At 38.5% G+C, this 24,116-nt stretch overlaps 1 protein-coding gene and 1 long non-coding RNA gene across 3 annotated transcripts; one reads left to right on the forward strand and one right to left on the reverse strand.

The window, feature by feature from the left end:
- Positions 1 to 43: 43 nt before the first annotated feature.
- LOC118819434 lies at positions 44 to 11,187 on the reverse strand. The gene is made up of 3 exons (XR_005008150.1): positions 10,964 to 11,187; positions 7,051 to 7,110; positions 44 to 4,090 (listed from the first exon to the last, which is right to left on the reverse strand). It is a non-coding gene; the product is annotated as an uncharacterized LOC118819434 (long non-coding RNA).
- Positions 11,188 to 11,914: 727 nt separating this feature from the next.
- Positions 11,915 to 22,577, forward strand: nr2f6b (nuclear receptor subfamily 2, group F, member 6b). 2 transcript variants are annotated; one of them, XM_036587227.1, is made up of 4 exons: positions 11,915 to 12,624; positions 16,431 to 16,525; positions 18,842 to 19,420; positions 21,556 to 22,577. In XM_036587227.1, exons 1-4 carry the CDS (start codon positions 12,356 to 12,358, stop codon positions 21,828 to 21,830), a joined length of 1,218 nt encoding a protein of 405 aa, XP_036443120.1. In that variant the 5' UTR covers positions 11,915 to 12,355; the 3' UTR covers positions 21,831 to 22,577. The 2 variants fall into 2 exon arrangements, with proteins under 2 accessions (XP_036443120.1, XP_036443122.1); XM_036587229.1 differs by having other exon boundaries at positions 18,845 to 19,420.
- Positions 22,578 to 24,116: the final 1,539 nt, after the last annotated feature.

Consider the following 24,116-nt stretch of genomic DNA (forward strand, 5'->3'; position numbering starts at 1 on the left):
ATTAAGAGAAAATCTAATTTGCACAGTTCTCAGTTTATCTAAGATATGGATCATTCTACCAAACCGGTTCTAAGTCAGAGTTCAAGTGACCTTATATCTTAATTATGTTTATTTCATTGAAACAAATGATTGAAAAACATGTCACTAATACAACAGTAAAAACACCACCTAATCTTTACCAAATGCTTAAGTAGTGACTGTTTTGTTAGTGAAAAATTCAACTCAAAAAAGCTAACCAGTACATGACTAGCAAACACAGCTTTAAACAGTTGTACACACATAAAATCATCATATTTTCCATTAAAACATAGAAAGGTTTGATTTAAGTATATGTAAGTATAATTTTCACAAGAGGAAATGTTTGGGACAGCTATCTTCCAATAGAAAGTACTACATAAATGATGATTTTGTATACACTTCGCTTATGACTATCTCTATTAATGCCTTGAGTTTAAGTAGATCATAACATAATCCTTGTACATATCTAGGGTATGAATACTTGATTGTTTTTGTAAATAATTTTTTTTTACTGTGGGATAACAATTTGAACTAATTTGGATGAATTAAAAAGGTCTATATATTCAATTTGAAAACTGTTTTTAAAATTATTCAATTTGTAGCTAACAGGTAATGACAGCTAATCTCCCATGTGAACTTTCAGGCTTCAAGACAGCTGCTATCCTGTTTTTAGCTATGCAACACACTTATATCCATTTTATAGATATAATACAGCGTCAAAAACCACATCAGCAAGACTATTTGAGATTACTAATTGACTACATTTGAAAGAAAAAAAAATTGACTATACCTTTAAGATGTTTAGTCAAAACAGTTTGCTAGACTTTAAAAATCCCTTTAAAAGTCTCTGTTTAGACAGCCTAATTGCTGATGAGTGCTCTTTTCTCAAATCCTGTCACTATATTATTAGAGGCATATAATCCTGCTCATTTAAAGAAGTCTTTGAGGAAACACTAACAAGAACACTGATCACGGGTAAGGGGAGCAGCGTTTACCAGAGGTCATGTATTTTTCTTTCCTTCATGCAAAAGCCACGTTCCCCGTGAAGATGTGGCTCTTCAGTCCGGCCAAACAAAAGAAGGACAAAAGAGGCCGAGGCCGGAGGATTCAGCTTGGCCATTTATGTCCTCCTCTTACTGAATCCACCTTTTCTCAGGGCCCCCCAGCCTCGGGCCGTCGGCTGCAGCTGTGAGCGCTGGTCAGAAGGTTGAGGCAAAGGTTGAGTGTCACACCCCCAGGGGTCAAAGGACGGCCTGCGCTGTTGTTGAAGCGTGTGAATGCAGGGGTTAGGAGGGTGTGCTGAACTGCGGCACTAGCCTGAGCTTGCCCTGCCTGATAAAGCAGATCAGAGGGTTGGGCGAGCTGTTTGGCTGCATGTAGAGCACTGATCATCATGATCCTCGATGGCTGAATCCTCAGCACACAGCAATTATTCTCAATGATCAGAAATTATGTCAAATAGGCTCACGCATACAGCGAGAAATAACAGAATAACAGTCAATATAATTGCAAGTGTATGATAATTCCAACTAAACTCATTAAAAAAGTATAATTATATAAAAGAAAAATATTTCAAATGTGACAGTGTTTATATTATGTGGAGGTCATTTAACCCTCCTGTTATGTTGTGGGTCAATTTGACCTCTTTCCACCTTTTGAGTTTACCCTCTGCTTTTCTCCATTAACTTTTCCTTATTTAGGGTCATGAAGTACAATCAGACTGATCTGTGTTGTGGAAGGTCTATACAAAATCCGTATACAAAGATGATGTTGTGGGTCATTTTGACCCTCATGCTTTCAGGTACAGATGGTTTCACAGACCTAAATTAAAAACATGTCTTTGATATATTCTGTTGTTATGACTGGTTCTGATTGTCCTGAGACGATAACATGATTGACGTATTCTTTTTTTCAACACAATATGAGGGTTAAAACTTTTGAACACTCACATTTATACTGAATGATAAAACGCAGCACATTTTACTGAGAAAAAAAATACTAAAACCCTGCAAAAAACAGGGTGGGTTGAGAGACAGAATTCCCATATTAGTATCTGGTGTGACCACCAAGAGCCTGTAGCAGTGTGACGCATTTCTAGGAAAAAATTCTGGATTTTTTTTGGTCAAACTATTGCAAAATGGGAGCATTTAGATTTTTGTTCAGTATACAAAGATCTCTTCTAAGAATCATCTAGTGCATCTAGTGAACATCATTTAGTATATTTATTACTTTTGGAATCAGCTAACTAACTCTTCATAAACTCACTGTTTTTCAGCTGTGAGGTATGAAGTGGCTAATAATATCAGATGAGGTAAAAACAGATGATTAAAATGTGTCTGTTTGTCTTAAATGCTTAAGATTGGCTGCCTTTCTTGGTGTAAATTTCTGGGTCTGGGTTTAATACAGTACAGTAGTATTGAAATGCTAAGTGGCAATGCTGAGTGGTAGCCTTAGATTCCTATGCTTCTTCTTTTTTTTTGTGTTGGGGTATTATTTGAATATTTTTTGAATAATGTCAAATTTGAATATTACTAAAACATGCGTTTAAATGTATTTGTCTTCTCTGAAAATTGAAGTAAATTGAATAAAAAAATGTTAGCATGTTTGCCAATAATAAAAAAAGTTTTTACTTCTGTATCAAAACTATATTGTATTATAGTGTAAACTCCACAATACATATTGTACCATGAAATTGTTGTATCATTACATGCCTTATGAATATATATGTAATACATCTATGAAAATAAGTTAACACATCCTCTACAGAGAACACAACTACTGCTTATTTGATGAATTTAACATATTGGGGAAAAAATAAAACACAATATCTGGCCTGTGCAAAAGTTATGGCACCTTTTGTATTTTATGTTCAGCTCAGCAAATTAATAGAAATTGTGCAATAAAATTTGCAGAAAAATGCTATAAGTTTGTTCTATGTAGGAGATGTCAACATATTTTCACCTAGAAAATCAACAAAACATAAGTGGCCAGGAAATATTAAATTTTTTGCATACAACTGCATATAATACATGCATATGTTTGAGGTAAAGAATACAGCCCAAGTGCATGAGTAAGCTAAGCAAGGGAGCAAATTGAAAAAGAGTGCTGGGAAAACGAGGTGCCATAAAGCTCCAGCATCTGTTGAATGTGAGGAGTTTGGTGATTCTCAAATGCCTGGGAAAAATCCTCAGTGTTGGGAAACAATGACAGAGGCTGTCAATCACAGGGTGGGCAATGGATTAATACGGACCCCCTGGTTCTAAAGCATACTTACTCTCTCTCTCTTTCAAACACACACACACACACACAAACAGGGCACTGACCCACAGGGTTAAGGTCAACTCATTTACTCCAAACATCCGTTTCTCATTTAAATACGTTGCCCCCACGAGTCGTATAAAGAGATCATGCTCTGGCCCTTCACTCTCTTTTTTTCTCACAGATGTCAATACAGCCTGTTTCATCTCTTCCTCCTCTTTTCTCTCGTCTCCCTCCCTCCATTTTATTAATCTCTCACACTCATCCTTTACATTCACCTTTGCACCTCTCGCATTCTCCATTCAGAAGAAAAGTGCTGTTATTGAGATAAAAAGATAAAAAGAGGTTTGACCTCCATCAAGCGACCAAACATGCCTTGTCATTCTTACACACTCACTATCCTGCATACAATGGTGTCCGTCCCATAACCCTAACACCAACACATCAATGCAACAGTGTAGAACACAGCATGAGAACTCCAAGGCCCATTTGTGTCCTCAATTAGCTCAAGCCTGAATACAAGGCCTTCACTGCCTTTAACCACAGAGAGGCGGATTAGCAGACTTTAAAAGTAAAGGGTAGGAGAGGTTGTGTTACTGCTGTTGGAAACAGCTCTCCAATCCATTTATCTAAAGAGATATCTTCATTAGAGTCCATTAGAGCCCGAGTGTAGAACCTCAGCTGACCCGTGAACTCGGCCTTAACCACAGCCGCATCCTCAGATTGTGTAGTGATACACATTCACAGTTTACTTCAATGGTTTATGGGAAAAGGAAGGCCTTCAGTGAGTCGCGACCTAAATGAGTCAAGACAACTGAAAGTGCAACAGAAAAAAATATTTCACAGTTCTGCTTATAATGAGAACAATTTGCATTCAGCATTTATTTTGTTATATATGATAACATATCCTGCTTTTTATCCACTTATTCCATCTGTGTGGGTTTATGTAACAAAAACAGTCATCATTCATTTTTACATGACCATTTTCCAACATCTCTTTATACTTTAGAATTACACAGACTGTGCCTTTAGGACTGATACAGTCAAATGCAAAGGTGTGGGCACCCCGGTCAAATGACATGTTTTGTTGTTTTTCTAAGTGAAAATAAGTGAGTACATCCTCTACAAAGAACACATTTCTGCACACTGTAATGCACAGCTACTGCTTGTTTAATGAATTTAACATATTACAGAAAAACAAAAGTTATGGCACATTTTACATTTATTTTTTCCAATATGTTAAATTCAGTAAATATATAGATATTATGCACTAAAACATGCCATATTTAATTCTGTTCCCCATTTCCCACATGTAATTTGAACGGGTGTGTTCAAACGTTTGCATATGACTGTATATATAAATCAGCTCTGGTTGTATTGTACCTCATTCAAAATGTTGTGCAGGCTGAAACACTCTTTATAACTTCAGCAAGAATGCTGTAGGCTCAACAGGTAAATGTGTAAACACATTGGTTTTCATGACTGCTTAGCTTCCATATATAGACTGAAGAGTGAATGTACAAACTTGTTTTTCCATGATATGGAGCCTAATTTACACAAACTTTTTAAAATTCATGCTTATTATGTCATTATTACTATAAATTATTCAGCAAACAGTGTAAGTTATTACACTGAGGAACTGAAATGTGGGCCACATATGGCTTAAGGGGTCAATAAAGAAGTACTGTAAAACTCTAAAACAAAATGCTTTTTGCAAAAGGGAGAACTTTATAATGTACTTATATCATGAAAAGCCTGACTGTAATTTACTTTAAAATTACACAAACTAACAATGTCTTGTAAAACTTTACCAAAAAGTCATTGTAAATAACAGCAAAATCTGTCTTTAACTCATTCAGTTTTCCTTTTCAAATCAGATCCTCAATTCATATCAGATCCCGATCAGCTCATTTAAATAACAATCACTGGAGTGTGACTTTCCCACCAGGCGAGTGCATGTTTGATTTGGAGTTAAAGGTGATATTGATCGTCTTTGCTCTGTCGACACCCCAGCAGATGTTTGGTTTCAGCCTGTTGCAGTGCACTGTTTATTTCCTGCTCCTCGTCCATTCTCTTGAGGTCAGAGGGCCTCCAGAGCGGAGAAGAGGACAGCCAGAGCCTCATGTTGCACAGGCGAGTGGCTCATGAGCCCATGAAATGGTTAAAGTTTAAACACATTGGCTGCATTCTTCCACACCTGAAGCAGCAGTGACATTATGGCTGTTGTGCTCCGTTAACTTTTACTAGGCATGGCTTCCTCTGCCTCGCTGCTCTTGTAAGGTGAAATGTTGACTTTGTTGTTTTTTGAAATATGTAGCAGAACAACATGCTGTTATTCTAGGCAACCTTAAGTTCAGCATGACAAGACTTTATGTTCCAATGGGTAGATATCAGGAGAAACTGATGTGACCCCATTAAAACCCCTTAAACTGCAGTTATTATTCAGTTAGTAGTAAAGGTAAAAAGCACTGATATATTGGTGCATCAATCTGAGGGGGATAATCAGATCATAATCAATTATAATAATATTCAGTAAAGTATGTGCTCAATTTTGTCGGTCAAAATAAAGGTAAAAATCCAAAAACAAAGGCTTTTATTGTTTTTATTGTCTATATTCCACTGCTGTATAAATAATTCCTCCACTCACATTTGTGTATTCAGTCCATTTTTAAAAGTTATTCTCCTTTGTTTTAAAATGTTCAAATCTGTGGTGAAATTTCAGATTTCATGATGCTTTGATTAATTTCCTAAATAATCACAATTAAATCAATTCTTGTGATGTCAGAAAGTTATACCACTACTTATTAAATGAATGATTTGGTGAAAAATCAAATGTACACAATTTTCCACTTTCTTCAAATGCTTTTGATCAGTCAAGACATGTTTGGTGTCCAAATTTTGTTTCTTTAGTTTAGTGCTGCACTTACAACGCTAATGTTGCTAACAAACACTAAAAGTCAATAGTCATCCAAATCTTTTCTTTTAGTACATGTCCAAAACTTCTCTCAACCTGCTCAAGCCTCATCCAGATCTTTGATAAGGTTGCACAGATTTATCAGTGTGGTTTAGAGACCCAGTAAATGCAAAATATTCGGATGCATCAAAACTATACACAAGTTGCAAACCATTTTTTTTTGGAATTTTGCCAAATTCGAACAGAGGGTGAATAAAAAAATTTTGCTTATTCGCTATGTGAAAAATCGCGTTTACTGTGCAAGATACTGTCAGTTATACATATGTTCAAAATAATTTCATTTACTGTCGCCTGAATAAATCACACAAATAAATTGCGCTGTGTAAAGGCCTTTACTGTGAGCTGTGAAAATAAACTTAGCCTTTTAGGTCCAGTTTAAAACTAAAAAAGCAAAATTTGGACACCAATAATGCCTTGGCTGTTTGCATCAGGAAATCGTGTAAATTAGATTTTTAGCCAAATCATTCCTTTAATCTTAAGCCATATTATTTAATAACTACTATGTCTTATTTGCCAACTATCATAAAATTTGTATGTACATTATGCTATTATGAGAGTGAAGGACTGCAGTGTGAACGTATACAGGTCCTCATAGTTTACGAGGTTAATTAGTTAGCATAAAGTGTTTGCTGGGGTTGGTCCAGAAAGCATGGACTACTGTACGAAACTTTGGTGTACATAAACCGTTTGGTGCACCATACAAAAAGGGTCAACTCAGTACCAGTAGAGTGACGATTCCTTTTGCCAGTAAGTGACTGCTCACTGTGTAAGAATGCAAGAATGCACAAATCCAAACTTACCAGACTCCAGCAGAGAGCAGCTGCATTCCTGTTGTGCAGTTCAAAGGCCAGCAGTCCAATCTTAAGAAGACACACACACACACAACCGCAGACACACAGTCACAAAACAAAGCAAACGAAGAGGATTGAAGACAAACTAGTCCCAAAGAAAAGCACCATCTACAATTTAAACGTCTGATAAATATCTGTAACACCTATTTTTTTAGGTTTTCAGTTCTATGTTTGTTAATCACATCTGACAACTAATATGTATTATTGCAAAAGTTTGAACACCCCAGTTAAATTACAGGTATGGTTGATTTTCTAAGTGAAAATAAGTTAATACCAGTTAAGTTAACCTTTGCACAGGCCACATTTTAAGTTTTATTTTTTTTTCCTCAAGATGTTAAATTCAGCAAATTAAGAGTATTTGTGAATTAAACATTAAACATGTACATGTGTGTCTTCTGTTTGTAGAGATTGCACACTTATTTTCACAACACAACATGTAATTTGTCCAGCGGTGCCCAACTTTTGCATAAGACCGTATACTACACTGTAATAAAAGATGAGGTCAATTCACCTCAAAAATGTATTTCATGTGCTAATAAGCATTTTAATTTCAAAGTTTTACTCTAGTCAATAAATAAACATATGTGTGCAAAATAACTGCTCAGAATTTTCAATACAAATCTAACAAACACTTCAAATCAATCACTACTATTTATTTGTGAATTATTTACTTTTTTATATACATTATATTCTAAACAGCATTGTATGTATTTAACCAAGAAAATTAAATATCTAATCTTGAAAAAGGGCTTGTTACCAGTGCAATAGGCATCTACATTGAAATGCATTTTAGGTTTAGAAAAAAGGACAGACATTGAAAAGCTCTGCCTGGGTGGTTAAATGAAGTTTTAGGATTAGAATGTAATTCATTAGAGCCTCAGTGAGGAGTGCAGTCAGGTCTGTTCTCCCCTCCTCCACACATGCTTAACTCAAAGAGCTGCTGTAATTCAGATTAACACTACAGAAGGCCCTCTGATGACCTCCCTCCACAACAAAACAACCACTTCTGCACCACGACATCGAGATGTTAGAAAGTGAACATCGTTTTAGCTTTTGTATTATATAAGCTGACATGCTTCAAAGCTTGAATGCTAAAGTTATGGGGCCATTAGAGGGACACACCACACAGGTCAGGAGAAACTTAACTTAGCTGTGAGCTTCTCTCTTATGCTTACTGCTGAAGATGAAAGTGAAGTGACTAAACAATTCAAAAATACATGCAGTTCGAGCTACACTGACGTTTACACAACTCAATCTTTATGCACGCTATTAATCATCAAAATGGAAATAGAAAAGGTCATGCTTCAAGATTAGCACTTCTGAAAGCCCACTGATGACCTCCCGCTACACTGAAACATACAATTCGGCACGATTAAATCAGTATGCTGGAAAGTTAACACCATTTTAGTTAGCTATTTTGAAAATATGCAAAAATATAAGGATCTATTCTCGCAACAAGATTTGAAATCCAAATATGCAACAGTTCTACTGGTTGGTTTAAGCAAGGGTACAAACATGATATGATACCACTTTTCTTTTCCTGTAGGGTTATCGAAACCTATAGTATCAGACGAGTACTGATGCAATCTGCTATTTCTTCTTTAAAACTATTATGCTTTAAAATAAGCTATTTTTAATTGCTAATTGACAATATTATTACCAGCAATTACATATGTGGATGTGTAGTGTAGACAGAAAATAAGCACATAATGTTGATATAAATAAAATGTAGTGCACTTAGATGTTAGGCTATCTGCTTCACTAAGTGATGCTGCACACTGATAGGGACTCCTATTTGGCATAACTTAAACAGTTGCCCTATGTTTTGGGTCATAACAACAATGCAGTATGATTAGTGTGGGCAATGCTGGAGTGGATAATCAGGAGAGTCTGGAGAGTTCTTGGTGGGCCAGTAGCGTTTGGATGGAATACTGTGAAACTGCTGTTCTATTTAAGGTGGAACAAAAATAAGAAGCTAACATCAGCCTTGAAGCTAACATCAGCCTTGAGAGATTTGCGTATCAAATTCAGCATTATGATGTGAATATGATAATATGGTACACAACAGCAGTGCTGTACAGAGTTCTTCACTTTTTTTCATTGTTGATGTAGCAATTTTCATATGTGAACAATGTGAAGATAGACAGACAACAGCAGAGAGAACTGCAGAAAAACAAGGGGGCACCAAGAAGACAAGAATGAAACATATACTTAAGGAGGACATATTCTAGCAGGTGGGCAGCAAATAAAGCTGATCTTAACTTACTTAGCATTAGTGTGTAGCATATTGACTGTCGTGATTTCGGCACATTTAAGATAAAAGCTTTTGCCAGTTTTCATTTTAGCACTAGCTTGGTTATCTCAGTGTATCACAGAAATAATAAATAAGAGTAAGAAGTGAAGTAGATTAAAAAGTTATTTTCTGCTGTATGTGTGTGTGTGTGTATGTGCATGCATGTGCGCAGCGGGAGAAATACAGACTGGTCTGCATTATGTAACTCCCAGTCTGAGAACAAGTCCTACTTTGGCCCAGTTTGTGGGAAATGTATTGGGAAATATTACCAATAATATTAACTATGTACTTTTTTTGACAACCATCTTATCCTGCAAAAATTAACTCACAAGAAGTAAAGGTGGATGGGACATGCCCCCACTGTCCCGCTTTACATGACATAAGGGATATAACAGGGTAAACTTTTATCAAAAAGGAATTCCATTGATTTCTCAATGTGTAATTAAACTGGTAAGATGTAAACAGTCATTCAGAGAAGTTTAACGTGAAATGCCATTGTAGAGACTATTACTGAGCCATAACTGTTCACAGTGGTGGTGACAGGAACCAGAAATCTGAAGCATTTAAAGCCTCTAATAGCTCCCTTACTGAAAGTTATTACATGAAATGGTTATGAAAATGCTGGCATCATTTTACAATAGTTTTGAGATAAGATTTTCAGCCTAGAATCTATTTTTAGACTTCATGCAGGGTGTTGAAAGGTAAAACATGTACCCAAAGAAAACTTGCATTTGAGATTTACCACTATTTTAGCATTCTACATTACATAAAATTCACTGGTGAATAAAATGCCTGCTTTAGACACCAAGACTCCAGGTTCCTGTCTCTACCACTGTAAAGAAATCCGAGGGGGTGAGTTGGGCCTACTTGCACCATGAGCTATTTCACAGCAAAGAACTCTGAACGACTGTTTATATCTACGACTGTTTACATCTTAACGATTGAATTATGCTGAAATTTAAAAGAAAAAGTGGAATAAGCATTTAACACTCGTTAGATAAGTACAACCGTGGTCCACTATTTCTAGGAGGGTTGGTAGTGGGCACAAATAGACATTGACGAAAAGAAATCATCCTGTTTTTTATGAGAAACAGGCGGTTTGCTAGGCTATGATACGGGCTAGTTTAGCCTACTGACTGCCCGCCCTGTTATGCTGTGGCAGCGTCGGGGTTAATAGTCTCTGTAAGTGTGTGTGTGTGTTTGTGTGTGAGCGTGTGTGGGGGGAGGCAGGGCCGGGGTCAGGGCTTTAGCGTGGACGGCAGCAGCACATTCTTCTCTCTGGCTGTGTGTGTGTGTGTGTGCGTGTGTTGAGCCCTCAGCAGCCCACTCGCTGCTCTTTGACTCCAATGGCCATATAAGGCAGGCGGCGCCATGGCAACCGCAGGGCTTGAATAGCAGTGTCAAATCCCTGAGCACACACACACACACACATACACACACACTCGCTCGCTCGGAAAGAGAGAGCGAGAGAGAGAGAGAGAGAGAGAGAGAGAGAGAGAGAGAGAGAGAGAGCGAGCGAGCGAGCGAGGGAGGGAGGTGGGGGAGAGAGAGAGAGAGAGAGAAACAGACCAGGGTTTGTTGACCACTCGCCGCCACAGAGCCAGCTCGGTTTTTCCTCTCTCCTGACCGTCTGAGGGACTAGCGTTTGTCGGTTAGCTTCTTAGCCGCGGACGGAGACGAGAAGCGAAGACGCAAATTGGCTCAACTGCTTCGGTCCAGCTTCCGGGAATGCGAGGAAGCTGAAGCCCTGGAGCCGTTTCTGCTGGATGGGCGAGCGCTGACAAAACAAGAGGGGGAAGGAGGGAGAGAAAGAGGGAGGCTCCAGAAGACGGACCTGAGGTCTGCGTGCTCAAGAAAATAACCGTCAGTTTTAGTGGCCGAACGCTGCCGTTCTCCTTCGGAACGTTGTCGAGAGCGAGAGGGAGCGCGAGCGCGAGGACGAGCCCGCGAGAGAAAGATCCAAGACACGGCGCGAGCGGGAGGGAGGGTGTATGTATGAATGTATGTATGTGTGTGCGTGCGTATGAGTGTGAGTGTGTGTTTATGTGTGTGAGAGGACTTCCTTGAACTTTGATCCTTCAAAGAGAGCGGGGCAGACAGAGAACTCTGTTTATCATTAGCAGGTTTTCTCAAGCTGTGTTTTGAAGATATGCTCTCATTGTGTGCCCTGTAGTCCCCAAACAGCTCTGGGAGTCCAGCATGACTACTTTATGTGAAGCTGAGGTACAGCATGCACTGCTGGGTTGACACAAATGTGCAGAAGCTGCTGAGAAGACTTTGAAGTTGTGTGATCAGTGTTTGGTGGCTTTCTTGAAACAGCTGTGTGGCTGAACAAGAGCACTCTGAACACACTCTGCTCACCCTGCACACAGCAAGAACTGGTTTGACTTGTTGGTGACCCTGTGGGTAGGGCAGCTGTCCTTTGCAGGCCTGATAAAAGTGCCACAGGGTTTGTGTGCTGAGATGTGCTGTTTCGGTTCGCCTTGAGAGGCGCTTCACTTTTGCCCCAGTTTCCGAGTGGTGTTCTGTGTGTGTGTGTTTTTTTTTGGGGGGGGGGTGTCTGTTCTCTGGCATGTTGCAGGTTTATGTGTAATTTATTGTTTCCTGTTAAAAGACCAGACTGTGCATTTCAGGCTCTGAACTCTGAACCTCCTGGTGAACCTGGCTGTTTTCAAGAGCCGAGGAGGATTTGGTTTGAAGTTGATTAAAGAGCACAAGGAGAAAAAAGAAGTGCAAAAAGTGTGACTTGAAGAAGAGTGTTGAACAGCTGTGAAGCTGTGAGGGTATTTAGGCCCATTTTTGAAGGGGGTTCTTAGGTTTAGAGCCAGTTTCACATTCGAAAAGCTGCAGGCTGTTGTCCACAGGCTGAACCCTCACACACACACACAGTTTTGGGCGAGTCAGAACACTCAGCACTGTCTGGGGGGGTCATTTCTAAAACCCTGGTGGTGCAACACAGCGATGGCCATGGTGGGTGGGGGATGGGGCAACCCTAATGGGAGCACCAATGGCCTAGGGGAGAAGGGCTACCTGCAGGGGGAGGAGGATGAGAGCTCCCCGCAGGCAGGGAACAGCGATGCAGAGGGGGGAGAGGACGACAAGGCCTGTGTGGTGGACTGCGTGGTCTGTGGGGACAAGTCCAGTGGCAAGCACTACGGTGTCTTCACCTGCGAGGGCTGCAAGAGCTTCTTCAAGAGGAGCGTCCGCCGCAACCTCAGCTATACCTGCAGGTAAGAGAAGATACCCTACTCTTAGTGTAATTATATAGCTACATATGTTGATTAAAATATTCCTTTTAATTAAAAAAATCATTAGTCAATATGCTCACAGCCCACAGCAAAATACACTGTGATTGGTCAGCGAGTCCATTTGGCCATTGCAGCCTTTTGCAATATCAATATTGCGACAGCCAATATTGCAATAATGACATACTGTGCAGCTTTACTGCAGAGTGCTGTTTGAACCCTGATCACACCTTGTGATTCTCCCAGTCAGTCTCTTCTGAAGAGCTAGATCAGGTGTCTTGAGTGTTGCAGCTGAACTCTACAGGAAGGTGTATCTCCCAGAAAAGGGTTGGTGAGCACAGTCTTGGTCTGATGCAAAACAAAGCACTTCAATGAGGGGTGTAATGTAAAAATCCGGGGGTGGCTATTCACCAGTATTGATTTTGGAATGTCAGAATGGATGATGATCAATTATGACAGTCTTCAGTATGTTCTAATGTTTTCGCCAAAATAAAATTGGACTTGAAACGTAAAAAAAGTGTGAAAAAATTCCAATTTGTACCACAAGAATTAAATCCAGTCCTGGTGAAGTTTAATATTTCATGGGCACTGAATTTCCTAATGAATCATATTTGAATCATGAGATTAGAGATTTATACTAATTGTTAACCACAATATATATAGAACATACATAATTTTACTTCATAAAATGCTAGCAAAGTTGTGGGAAATACTAGCAAATGGTATTCGTCCCACGACTGAAGGGGCCCATATTGTGGAAAACTGAATTTTCCTCACTTAAAGAAAAGACTTTGATGTAGTATGTAAACATTACTTCAAAACATACAGTTCATTCCTCAGTCCATAGTCCGTACATGGAAACTAAAACAGCTTGTTGTTAATTCATTGTTTCTGCACTGTCACGAAAATCGACACATTTACATATATCCACTTATTCAGCCTACAACAGTGTAGCCCTGCCCACTCACACTGAAGTTATAAGGAGTGTTTCAACCTGGAGTGCTTTTTGAATGAGGTGCTATACAGGGCAGCCAATCAGAACAGATCTTATTTACATATATCAAACTTGAAAACACTATAACAAAAACAGCCTGTTTTATTTTAAGAGATAATGAGAGGAGGGAAAATGGTCAACTAAAAATGAATTATGATTGTTTTTTGATATCTCTACCATTATAAGTGGACCTCAGGCAGGGGATAAAATGCAAGAAAATTGTAGGATACGGACCTTCCAAAGCCTCCTGGGTTGGTAACCAAATGCCAAACAGAGTGACTAAGGCCTGATCTGTTGCTGCATCAGTGTGCACTAGCGCTGGGTTCAACATTGACCTTTTCCTCCATGATCACCTGATCTAACAGTGTATTATTACACAGACCTTAAAGGAAATTAAACTAATTGAGCCAATATAGCAAGGGATTGCAATGAATCTAACACTTTAAAAACAAAGTAATACAAACTTTTGTGACCTTTCAATGAACTCTGGATATCTGCTGGGTTTTGAATCACAAAGTTAATAGCTGTTTGAGCTGACTAATAAATAATCCTGTCAGAGTATGTAAATAGTGTTATATTTGCAGAAATATGTCACTTTGATGCCTTTATCTATTTACTAAAATGATACAGTACTTGTGAACGTGTATTAAATTCAAAGCTGGGTGGAATACTTTGAAAAAATAATAATAAATGAATAGTGAATACACTAGTTGGAAATGTGTTTGGTAACATATACATGCATAAAAAGTAACCTATTTACAATATAATAAGAATATGAGTGTCATGAAAATTTTGCAAAATTGCCATTTAAATGATGACAATTTCAGAACTTCATTCATTCATTCATCCAATGTAAAATGCATATACATGTCCAGTACAGCACCGATGCTAAGCTTATCACTCAAAAGTGCTCAGCATTGCGAAGGTAAATAACTGGCTCATCACATTGATCGGTCTACTCAGGCTGTAGCAGCAGTTGTAAAGAAGCTGTTTGTTCCATCTAGAGTCTGTCTAATGAGTATGTCTGCTACACACGTTGTGCTTATTTTAAAATAGTTCATAAACATGCATTGAGTGTGTTTCTTTGGAATATTGCATGTTTTTTGTAAATTTATTGGGTTAGTATCCTAACAATATTCTCCTTAAAATGTAAAAGTAATTATATTCTGAATACTGCTTTTTAATATAATGTGAACTGTGTACAAATACTTAATTTCCAAATTCTGAGCACTTGTTTTTCACATCCCAACTTTGTTTACAATTAGGGATGTGCTCAGGTACTTGAATACTGTTCAAGGTGCCACTATTCAATTACTGAAATCAATATTCAGGTACTTGTTTCAGCACAGCAAGACGGAGGAAATACACAGGCTAACAAATAAGCAAAACACCGCTTTCATGCTTTTACAAGACCAAAATATTACTGTTCAGCTCATATTTGTAAGTGTATATACACTGTGCTACTCAGAAAAATGAATGCCTAAGAGTGATCGTGTTGCCAAAGATTTGTGGTTAAGGACATCTATAGTCACAATATGCCAAAACATATCAAACATATAAACCATATATTTTTCCAGAACACAGAATAAATTGTTACAGCTGAAGGAAAAGACTATAGATATTTTCTCCTGTGACATTCATGTAATATATGAATATAGATTCATGTATTAGATGCATGAATGAACTTCCAGTGACCTGAAACATCTTCTGCAGCCATAAACTCTTTGTTTACTTCATTGCTCAGTAACACTGGCAAGAAAAAATCATTGTATTTTAGCTCATTATTGGGTAAGAAAGCTACTGTTAGCTCTCGAGGTCATGCATTGGTCAAAGTGTACAGAGGAGGTCATATTGTCTTCTGTAATAAAGGAGTACACCATAAAGCCTCCATCACTGGCTTTGAGCGACATTCCTGGTTCCTTGCAGTTCATCTACTCCTCCTATTCGTCACATTAGCATGCCCAGTTTGTCATGTCCACAGAGACGTTGCTCTTCGAGCTTCCTGTGCTGTTTCAGAATTGGTTTTCACCAGTGGATAAAGAAGCCTGTGGCCATGGCAGCTACAGAAACGTCCAAATGGAAGCATGTTCTTTTAGCCGTGTCAAGGTTGTGTGGGCTGATGATTTACCAAGGCCAGTTATTTGATAACTTCTCTAACACGACACACCACCAAGGCCAGTCATCTCAGGGGTCGATTCATGGGGGTGCGTAGCAACCCGGCTATGTCGTGTTCGTAGAATTAGAGCCAGGGATCAGCACTGACTCTTCAATTGCCTTTCGCTGGAATGCCTTTATCACAAGCTGCTCTGCTCATTACTGGAGTGGATGTTCTTTGTTGCTATTACTGAATATGATGTGTTATATTAACATGCTTTTACTGGCGTCTCACCAGCAAGTACACATTCACATTCATTTAAAAAAAAAATTCATGTTAACCTTGTCAAGAGCAATCAGTTGATAAAAGAAAATGTGCTTTTTGTGAAAATATCAGTGCAGGCATTGTGTATCCTTGACATATCAGTTCTGTAGTGGCACGATAAAATTTGCCATTATGTCTAGATAAATGCTAAAGGGCAGATGCTACATAGAGAAGCCACTCTTAACTGAGAAACGGCAGTAAATGGCTCGTCTAGTGATATTAACCTGAAGGATAATGAGATTCATCTCGATGGCAATACAATAAATGGAAAAAAAATGCAGCACTGATATGCTGACTGTAGATTGTGGTCTATAGAACCAGAGTTGGTCAAGAAGTGCAAGACTCATGCTGACTTCATGCTTTTGTTGTGTTTTGCAGATCAAACAGAGAATGCCAGATCGATCAGCATCATCGCAACCAGTGCCAATACTGTCGTCTGAAGAAGTGCTTCCGTGTTGGCATGAGAAAAGAGGGTAAGTATCTCATCTTTCACTGGAATGTTGATCTGCACTCTTAAAAAACATACTTAGTTTGAAAGTACAGTTCTAGGAAAACAGTTTAATTGGTGCATTATATAGTACTGTGCAAAAGTCAGTGACCACCCTACATTTATTTAATTTACATTCACAGCGGTCATTCATTTTCTGCATGAGGAAGCAGAAAACATATTAAACAGAAAATTACACAGAAGCCTTAACATCTATATATGATGTAATTTTTTAGTATTTAGTGTGCCCACCTTGCCTTTATTTCAGCTTCCATTTTTTCAGGAGACTTGCTTTCAGGTTTTCAAAGAAATCTAAAGGCATATTTTTCCACACCTCCAAATTTCAGTCTTAGAAGTTGGTTCCTAATTACAAATTTAGACTCATCAGTCCATAAAGTCTTCCACATTTCACATGTCCAGCTTTGATGTTCTAGTGCAAAGTGTCTTCTTTTTTGTCTGTTTCCTTTTGACAACTGGACATTCTTTTAGATTCATAGTGTTGAGTTGTCTTCTCGCAATGGAAGGACGGACAGAACCACCTGTGGATTTTTTTCAAATCTGAAACAGCTTGATTTTCCCCTCTCTCTCAAAGATGAACGCTTTAAGTGCTATTTATCTGATGGTGACAGTTTTTGGGGATTTGCATGTTTGTTAGGAGTCCCATTTTCTCTATATCTTTTGAATTTTTTTTTTCAAAAAAAATTTTCTTTTTGAAATCAATTCTGTTTTGAGTTTTTATTTTATTTTGCAGTTTTGGAGTTTTTCACTTTTTTCACTATTCTTCCTTTGCTTTTCCATTTGCATATGAAAATGGATTATCTTATCTAATGTATGCAGAATTATCTCCTGAAAAAATGAATAACTGAATTGCAAATTGCATAAATCAAAGGTGCTCTCTGACTTTTGCACAGTAATGTATTTTAAAGGACGATTCATTGAAATGTTCTTTATGGAACCGAAAGTGATTCTTTTATGGCATCACTCCAAATAACACTTTTTGGCACATTTATTTTTAAAGAGTGAACTGAGACAGTGTTACATACTCACAGGAAAATTGCCAGATACAGTTTTGTATGGTCCTAAAACTGCTTTTGTCTCTAGAATAAGAGAATCTGTGACTGAGTATCGTCTGTGGAGTTTGGACTATGGGAGAGCTATTTGTTTTTCAAAATCTCAGCCCTTAAAATAATCCTAAAAGGGATTTTGTGTGTTGTCGTTTGGCCCTTGTTTCTCAACTGTAGTATTTGGGCAAGCAAATCTAGGACTGAGAAATATATAACACATATATGTTGCAGTCTTAATAAGTGTGAAAGTATATAAATGGCATTATGGTGTATAATTCTCAAAGATTAGTAAAACACCACCTAAAAATCCTTTTTCTGATTGCCTGTTATTGAACACAATAAGAGTTGTTGGGTTAGTAGTTTTAACTGCATTTATCTTGAACAGAGAGATGCCTTTATACATTTTTTCCTTTGGTGCTAAGTATGATGCTTTTCTGATGGTTCAAAGTCAATTTGTTTGTTTAATTAACATCCAGTATCCCATTATGAGACGACCTTGGCGTTCAACCAAAAGTCCAGAGCCTAGCCCTCTGTCCTTATGTGACCTTGGCAGGCTCAGTGCCAGAGGCAGTTCTCCTCTCTAAGCCGTGCTGTCCAACACTGAACTGCCAACTATAAATCCACATGACCACAAGATTAATGCCATGGTGGAAGTGTACAAAAAGGTCAACATCGCTTTGCTGTTCTCTGGAAGTTACAGTGCACCCTTGACCAGGTTATCTAGGACACCAACCCTTAGAATAAACAGATAACAAAGGGTTCTTCTATTCTCAGAAGCTGATGTCAGCAGGATCCATTCTACTAGCTAACTAGCTGGTGTCAAGTTAAATTGATAGTCTGGTAAAAAATGTAAACGAATGTACATAATTTCTCTTTTATCCAAAATACAACTGATCAGCTAAGACAGGTTTAGTGTCTGAAGTTTGTGCAGATAGGTCAGATGTACATTGCATAGCTTAAAAATAGTAGTATTAGCCGTCCTGTAGCTTGAATTTTGTTATATTTTAGATAACAGTTTGATTGATGATTAAGTATCTTCTACATAATCTTCCATGACTTTTTTATCTTAATTAACCACATAGCTCCAGTGCGAAACTAAAGAAGCAAACTTTAAACATCTCTTGGCTGATCAATTAGATTTGGGAGTGGACTTAAGTGGACTTAAATTTGATGTTTGCTTGAAGTACTCCTTTAAGTTAATTGGATTATCTTTCTTCATTTGCACTTCTTCCTTGCAGCAGTCCAGCGTGGGCGCATCCCGCCATCCCACTCAGGCATCAGCCCCACCTCCATGGTTGGTGGTGGTGGTGGTGGTGGGGTCGGTGGACCGGCCATGGGGGGTGACTTTTTCAACGGTCAGCCTGCGCCCGAGCTTATAACCCAGCTCCTGAGAGCTGAGCCCTACCCCAGCAGCCGCTATGGAGCCCAGTGTGGCCAGCAGCTCGGGGGAGGCAACAGCGCCGTCATGGGCATTGACAACATCTGTGAGCTGGCGGCCCGGCTACTCTTCAGCATCATTGAGTGGGCCCGGAACATTCCCTTCTTCCCTGACCTGCCTGTGTCGGAGCAGGTGGCTCTGCTGCGGCTCAGCTGGAGCGAACTGTTCATCCTGAATGCGGCCCAGTCGGCCCTGCCGCTCCACATGGCCCCACTGCTGGCTGCCGCTGGATTCCACGCCTCGCCCATGTCTGCCGAGCGTGTCGTCTCCTTCATGGACCAGGTGCGCGTCTTCCAGGACCAGGTGGACAAACTGACGCGGCTGCAGGTGGACTCCGCCGAATACAGCTGCCTCAAAGCCATCGCCCTCTTCTCTCCAGGTAGCTGATATATATTTTTTTTTTTGATGCAAATTAACCATATGTTAAAGCGACTGTTCAACCGAAAATGTTCACTTTACTCCAAGTGATTGTCATATAATATCCATGATGATTTGCCATATTAACAATTGCAATTAACAGTTATTTTTTTTTGAAAGAGAATTCAATTATATTAATGTACAAACTAGAGGTGGGCAGTATGATATATTTTCATGATGATACATGTTATGTGAAAGCAGTATGATTTCCTAAGCCTTTCAAGAATATCTTCTATATATAAAGAATTGTGCAGTACAATATGTGAAATGTTAAATAATAATCACTGCACCTGCAAGTTTTTGATGGCAATTCTTAAATCTGGCACTACTAGCGCATTGTGTCTGTCTCAAAATATTGTAATACATATTTTTTCCATATCGCCCACACCTAGTACAAACTTAAAATTGCAAAATCAACAGATTAGACAGTTCTTCTTAGCTGTCAGTACTTAATAGCTCCTTACTGAAGACAGAAACAGCTTGAGCTCAAATAAACAAACATCACCCCTGCCCTCTAAAGGTGTTACAGCACTTAGAACTTTTGTTGTTTTCGTAAGACCAATGACATGTCTCAATAAATTTGTTTTCTGTTGTTTTTTTGGGGTTTTTTTTTGTTTTGTTTACGTGTATTTGCCTCAAATTGTACATGATGTACATGATTAAATTCTATTTGTTGTGATGTAAACATATGATTAAACATAGAATTGAACCGTGGAAGCTTAAATAATTGCAATCAGGCAATTATGAAATAATTATGACATACCGATCAGCCAAGACATGTTTGGTGTCTGAAGTAGTTCCAAAGCAAAATTAAGGAAGAAAACAAGGTTAATTTGAATAACAAGTAAGGGAAATTTATAGCCATCAGTTTAGCATTGTCCAAACTGTATACCTATTTCATCACACACTTGCCTCAAACTGCATTTAGTTGTTAAGTAATCTCAGATATACTTTCATGGTTTTGACATATTGTTTAAAACTAATGCTAATTGATCCAGTGTAAGTTTGAGATTTAAAATTACTTGCTATCTGCAGTAGCTGAGAAGTGAAACATCAACTATGTCTTTGCTGGTCGATTGTATTTGGAGTAAAGTAAATTGGTGTCAGGTTTTTTGTTTTTTTTTTTACAAAACATCATATCAAAAGGCACTACTTATCAAAAAACAGCTCAAATTGCACAGTATGAAAAATATGAAAACCTCCAGTGAGACCTTATACATTCATTGCTCACGAAATGGCCACTTGTTGGGTCTGCAGCATTTTTTAAAAAATGTGTGGGCTACACTTGTTCAGAATTACAGCGTCTGCTGATCACATATAAACATTCCACTCCATACATCTGTATTTTTTGCACCGGCACTTACAGTCTAAAAGTCTGCAGGTGGCCTGTGAAGCCAATAAGTTGACCTTGTGCTGAATGGGAAATTACAGTTTATTGAAAAGCAAAGATTAAAATAACCTCTTAAACTGCAGGCCTGTTACTCAGTCATGAATTATTCTTATTATTAAGAAGTATTATTTCATAACTACTGTGTACTATGTAAGTTGTGTAGTTACACAGAAGAATTGAAGTGTGGACCCACATATAGGCCTTCAGGGTTTAAGAGGTTAAAATGTTGCTGAAAATTCCACTGTCTTTGAATTGAATTGAAATATGATTCTATAGGAGACGATTTAATGCATCATGTGGTCTCAGATTTCACCATGATTCTATGTGACTTTCATTCAGATTTTTTTAAACACATTGAATACAGATGTGACTAGGTGCACAACTTAAACTGGAATATAAACAAATAGAAACTAAAAACTAAAGTTACAAAACCAGCCAGATAAAATTATTTTGGTTTAATTATTTTTTTTTTTTTGCATAAATCAAACTTGATGTAGTTGAATCGCTACCTTCAAGTTGATTTTCACACATACAGTTGTGTGAAAACCCCTGAAATTACATGTTTTGTTGATTATAAGTGAAAATAAGTGAACGTATCCTCTGCAGGGAACTATGTAATTTTTTTTACACCCCTGTTACCTAATGTGAACCACTGTGTGCCAGCTGTGGAATTTGCCCCTGAACCTCTGTATGTGTGTCTTCAATAGATGCGTGTGGACTGACAGACCCAGCCCATGTGGAGAGTCTACAGGAGAAGGCCCAGGTGGCCCTGACCGAATACGAGCGCATGCAGTATCCCACCCAGCCGCAGCGTTTCGGCCGTTTGCTGTTGCGCCTGCCCTCGCTCAGAGCCGTGCCCGCTAACCTCATCTCTCAGCTCTTCTTCATGCGGCTGGTTGGCAAGACGCCCATCGAGACGCTCATCCGAGACATGCAGCTCTCAGGCAGCTCAATTAGCTGGCCTTATGTGCCCGGACAGTAACCGAGTTGACTAGCTGCAGTCAGCTGCTCAGACTGACTTCCATGTTTTGTGTGGGCTTTATAGGTTCTCAGTATGTGATTTCTTAGTCGCTGCGTGAATGTTCATGTTGTGTTATATTCTGCAACACCTCTCTGCTCATTTAGTGTACATGGTGAAGGATAAAAGGTCAGTACGCTGTCATGTGTCCTTAGGCGCATTTATCGAGTCACTCAAGTTTGGGATACCTCAGGTTTTTTACTTAAATGGCAAAACTCACAGAGGTGACTCTATCATACATGCACAAGCACAATGGCAGACCATTGACTACGAACAATGACAGAAAGTATTGTAAGGTAATTACAAAGGAAACTGATAAAATGATGGGATTGCAGCCCTAAAGAGCTGATTAGTCTCAGTTCTGTGATTATGTAAGACTGATCTCGGTCCAGCTTTAAACATGAGATATTACGGGAGATTTCTTGGTACCTTAAGAATCATAATTGCTATATTATAATGAGTGTAGTTTAGATGAAGACTCATGAAGGTATTGTCATGGACTGCAATGCTAGGTCATGAAATTTGGGAAGCCTGACCAGTTACTTGAAAAATCAGTGATGAATAATGTATTGTGATGATCGCATTGTTGGAAAAGTTCTGTGTACTCCTACTTAATTGGGTCCAAAAAACCAAACATTTCATACTGACGACCATGAAAAATATCCAATATTTTTGCATACTAATAATAAAGACAAAATATTAATTCAAGAATTTATTCTTTGGTCATTGAATTCCATGGGATTCTACATTTTTTTAAGTGCTCATATCGTTCATAGTATGATTACTATTTCAGGCTGGGTTAAATACCAACAAAGGCAGATATTTTAGAGTATATTAAAGTACTTGTGTAGTGACTAAGCCCATTTGTTGAGGACATGTCAACTGCACGATTTTTATTTTTAAATGAGTACTATTTTTGCACTACGTGGGTGAACATCTTGAACACACATCTTCACTCCTAGATAGGCTAAGACGGTAACAGTTTATTTCACAGGCAAGCATTTCACCTGGAATTATTTCTTAATATCTATGAAATCAACCCTTGCCTGCTTTTTTTTAAATAACCATGATCGCTATGGACTGAAATAGCCACAAAGATGCAATGAGGTGGGATTTAACATGTGTTTGACTGATATTTGTCCAAAGTGAAAGCAAGTATTGAATACTGAATCAAGAGGTTCTTATGGAGCTCAAAGCCTCCATTAATGGCACCATCACCATATCATAGGGCACCAAAATGGGAGCTCTACTAGACATAAACACCTCCTCTCTCCTCTATATAGACTCCTTAAACAGGTTTTTGTTGGGGCTCTTTCTCTACACAAAGATTCTAACATGTGGTGCAGTAGTTAAGTGCCTCACATCGATACCCACATGGTTGCTGGCTTATATTTGACATGGTGCCCTGAAATTTGAGGAAGCCCTGGGGAACAAGGACTTCTGCTCAAGCTGAAGAATAAAGAAGTGAAATCATGCCAAAAAGCAGCTTGTCCACTTAAATGTGTGCATAAGGGATTCAATCCTAGCTAAATTTGATTATTAAAATACTTGACAAATGGTGCTTGACCCTCTTAGTTTGTTTAGTGGTTTGCTAGTGGTTGTGTTAGCATGTGGTTACACCCAGCTATCTAGCTTTAGATCTGTCCTTCGCTGACTCATAACTAGCCAACTAATATAATTACTTGCCTATTTTGGTGAATCAGACAAAAATTAAAGTGTTTGTGTTCTATTGCTAGCTAGCAAACAGGCAACTACAATGCTAGCAGGTAAAAAGCTATTTTTTTAAGTCTCCTTTTCAATTTAAAGTTTATTTTTTTTGTTTATGTTTCAGAAATGAAAAATAGTCTGTCTAGTAATTGATATGGCAGTTATTTGCTAGGAACATGACCTAATTCACAAATATTAACAAATTAGCTCAGAGCTCGAGCACAATCTTCCAGTGTTTTAAGGGATGTAACCGTGTGACTAATAAGAACAGGCAGCTTAATGGATAGTTGTTCCACTTATATTTTAATTTTAAGGGTAACTGCCATAGAAGAGCAGATTACAATGCCTCTCTTGAACCACAATGCTTGTGTATTGTGCTGAAACACACGTGGCCAAACCACCTCAGTCTAATGCAGATGCACAGTGAACACAATGGAAGGCCAAAGGGCGACCCCAGTGTGCCCCCTGCTGGCGACTAGTTTATCGCATTGAGGCCACAGTGAGTTCAGTCACATTTACAGCCTGTCTGGAGCTCAATGCCTT

The sequence above is a fragment of the Colossoma macropomum genome, unplaced genomic scaffold (assembly GCF_904425465.1).
Source record: "Colossoma macropomum unplaced genomic scaffold, Colossoma_macropomum, whole genome shotgun sequence".
NCBI classification, from domain to species: Eukaryota; Metazoa; Chordata; class Actinopteri; order Characiformes; family Serrasalmidae; genus Colossoma; species Colossoma macropomum.

Bases quoted from the DNA above. Each gene is read 5' to 3' on its own strand.
- nr2f6b (XM_036587227.1), top strand. From the start codon at position 12,356: ATGGCCATGGTGGGTGGGGGATGGGGCAACCCTAATGGGAGCACCAAT. The intron at 12,625-16,430 runs GTAAGAGAAGAT...TGTGTTTTGCAG, and splicing joins AACCTCAGCTATACCTGCAG to ATCAAACAGAGAATGCCAGA. The intron at 16,526-18,841 runs GTAAGTATCTCA...TCTTCCTTGCAG, and splicing joins TGTTGGCATGAGAAAAGAGG to CAGTCCAGCGTGGGCGCATC.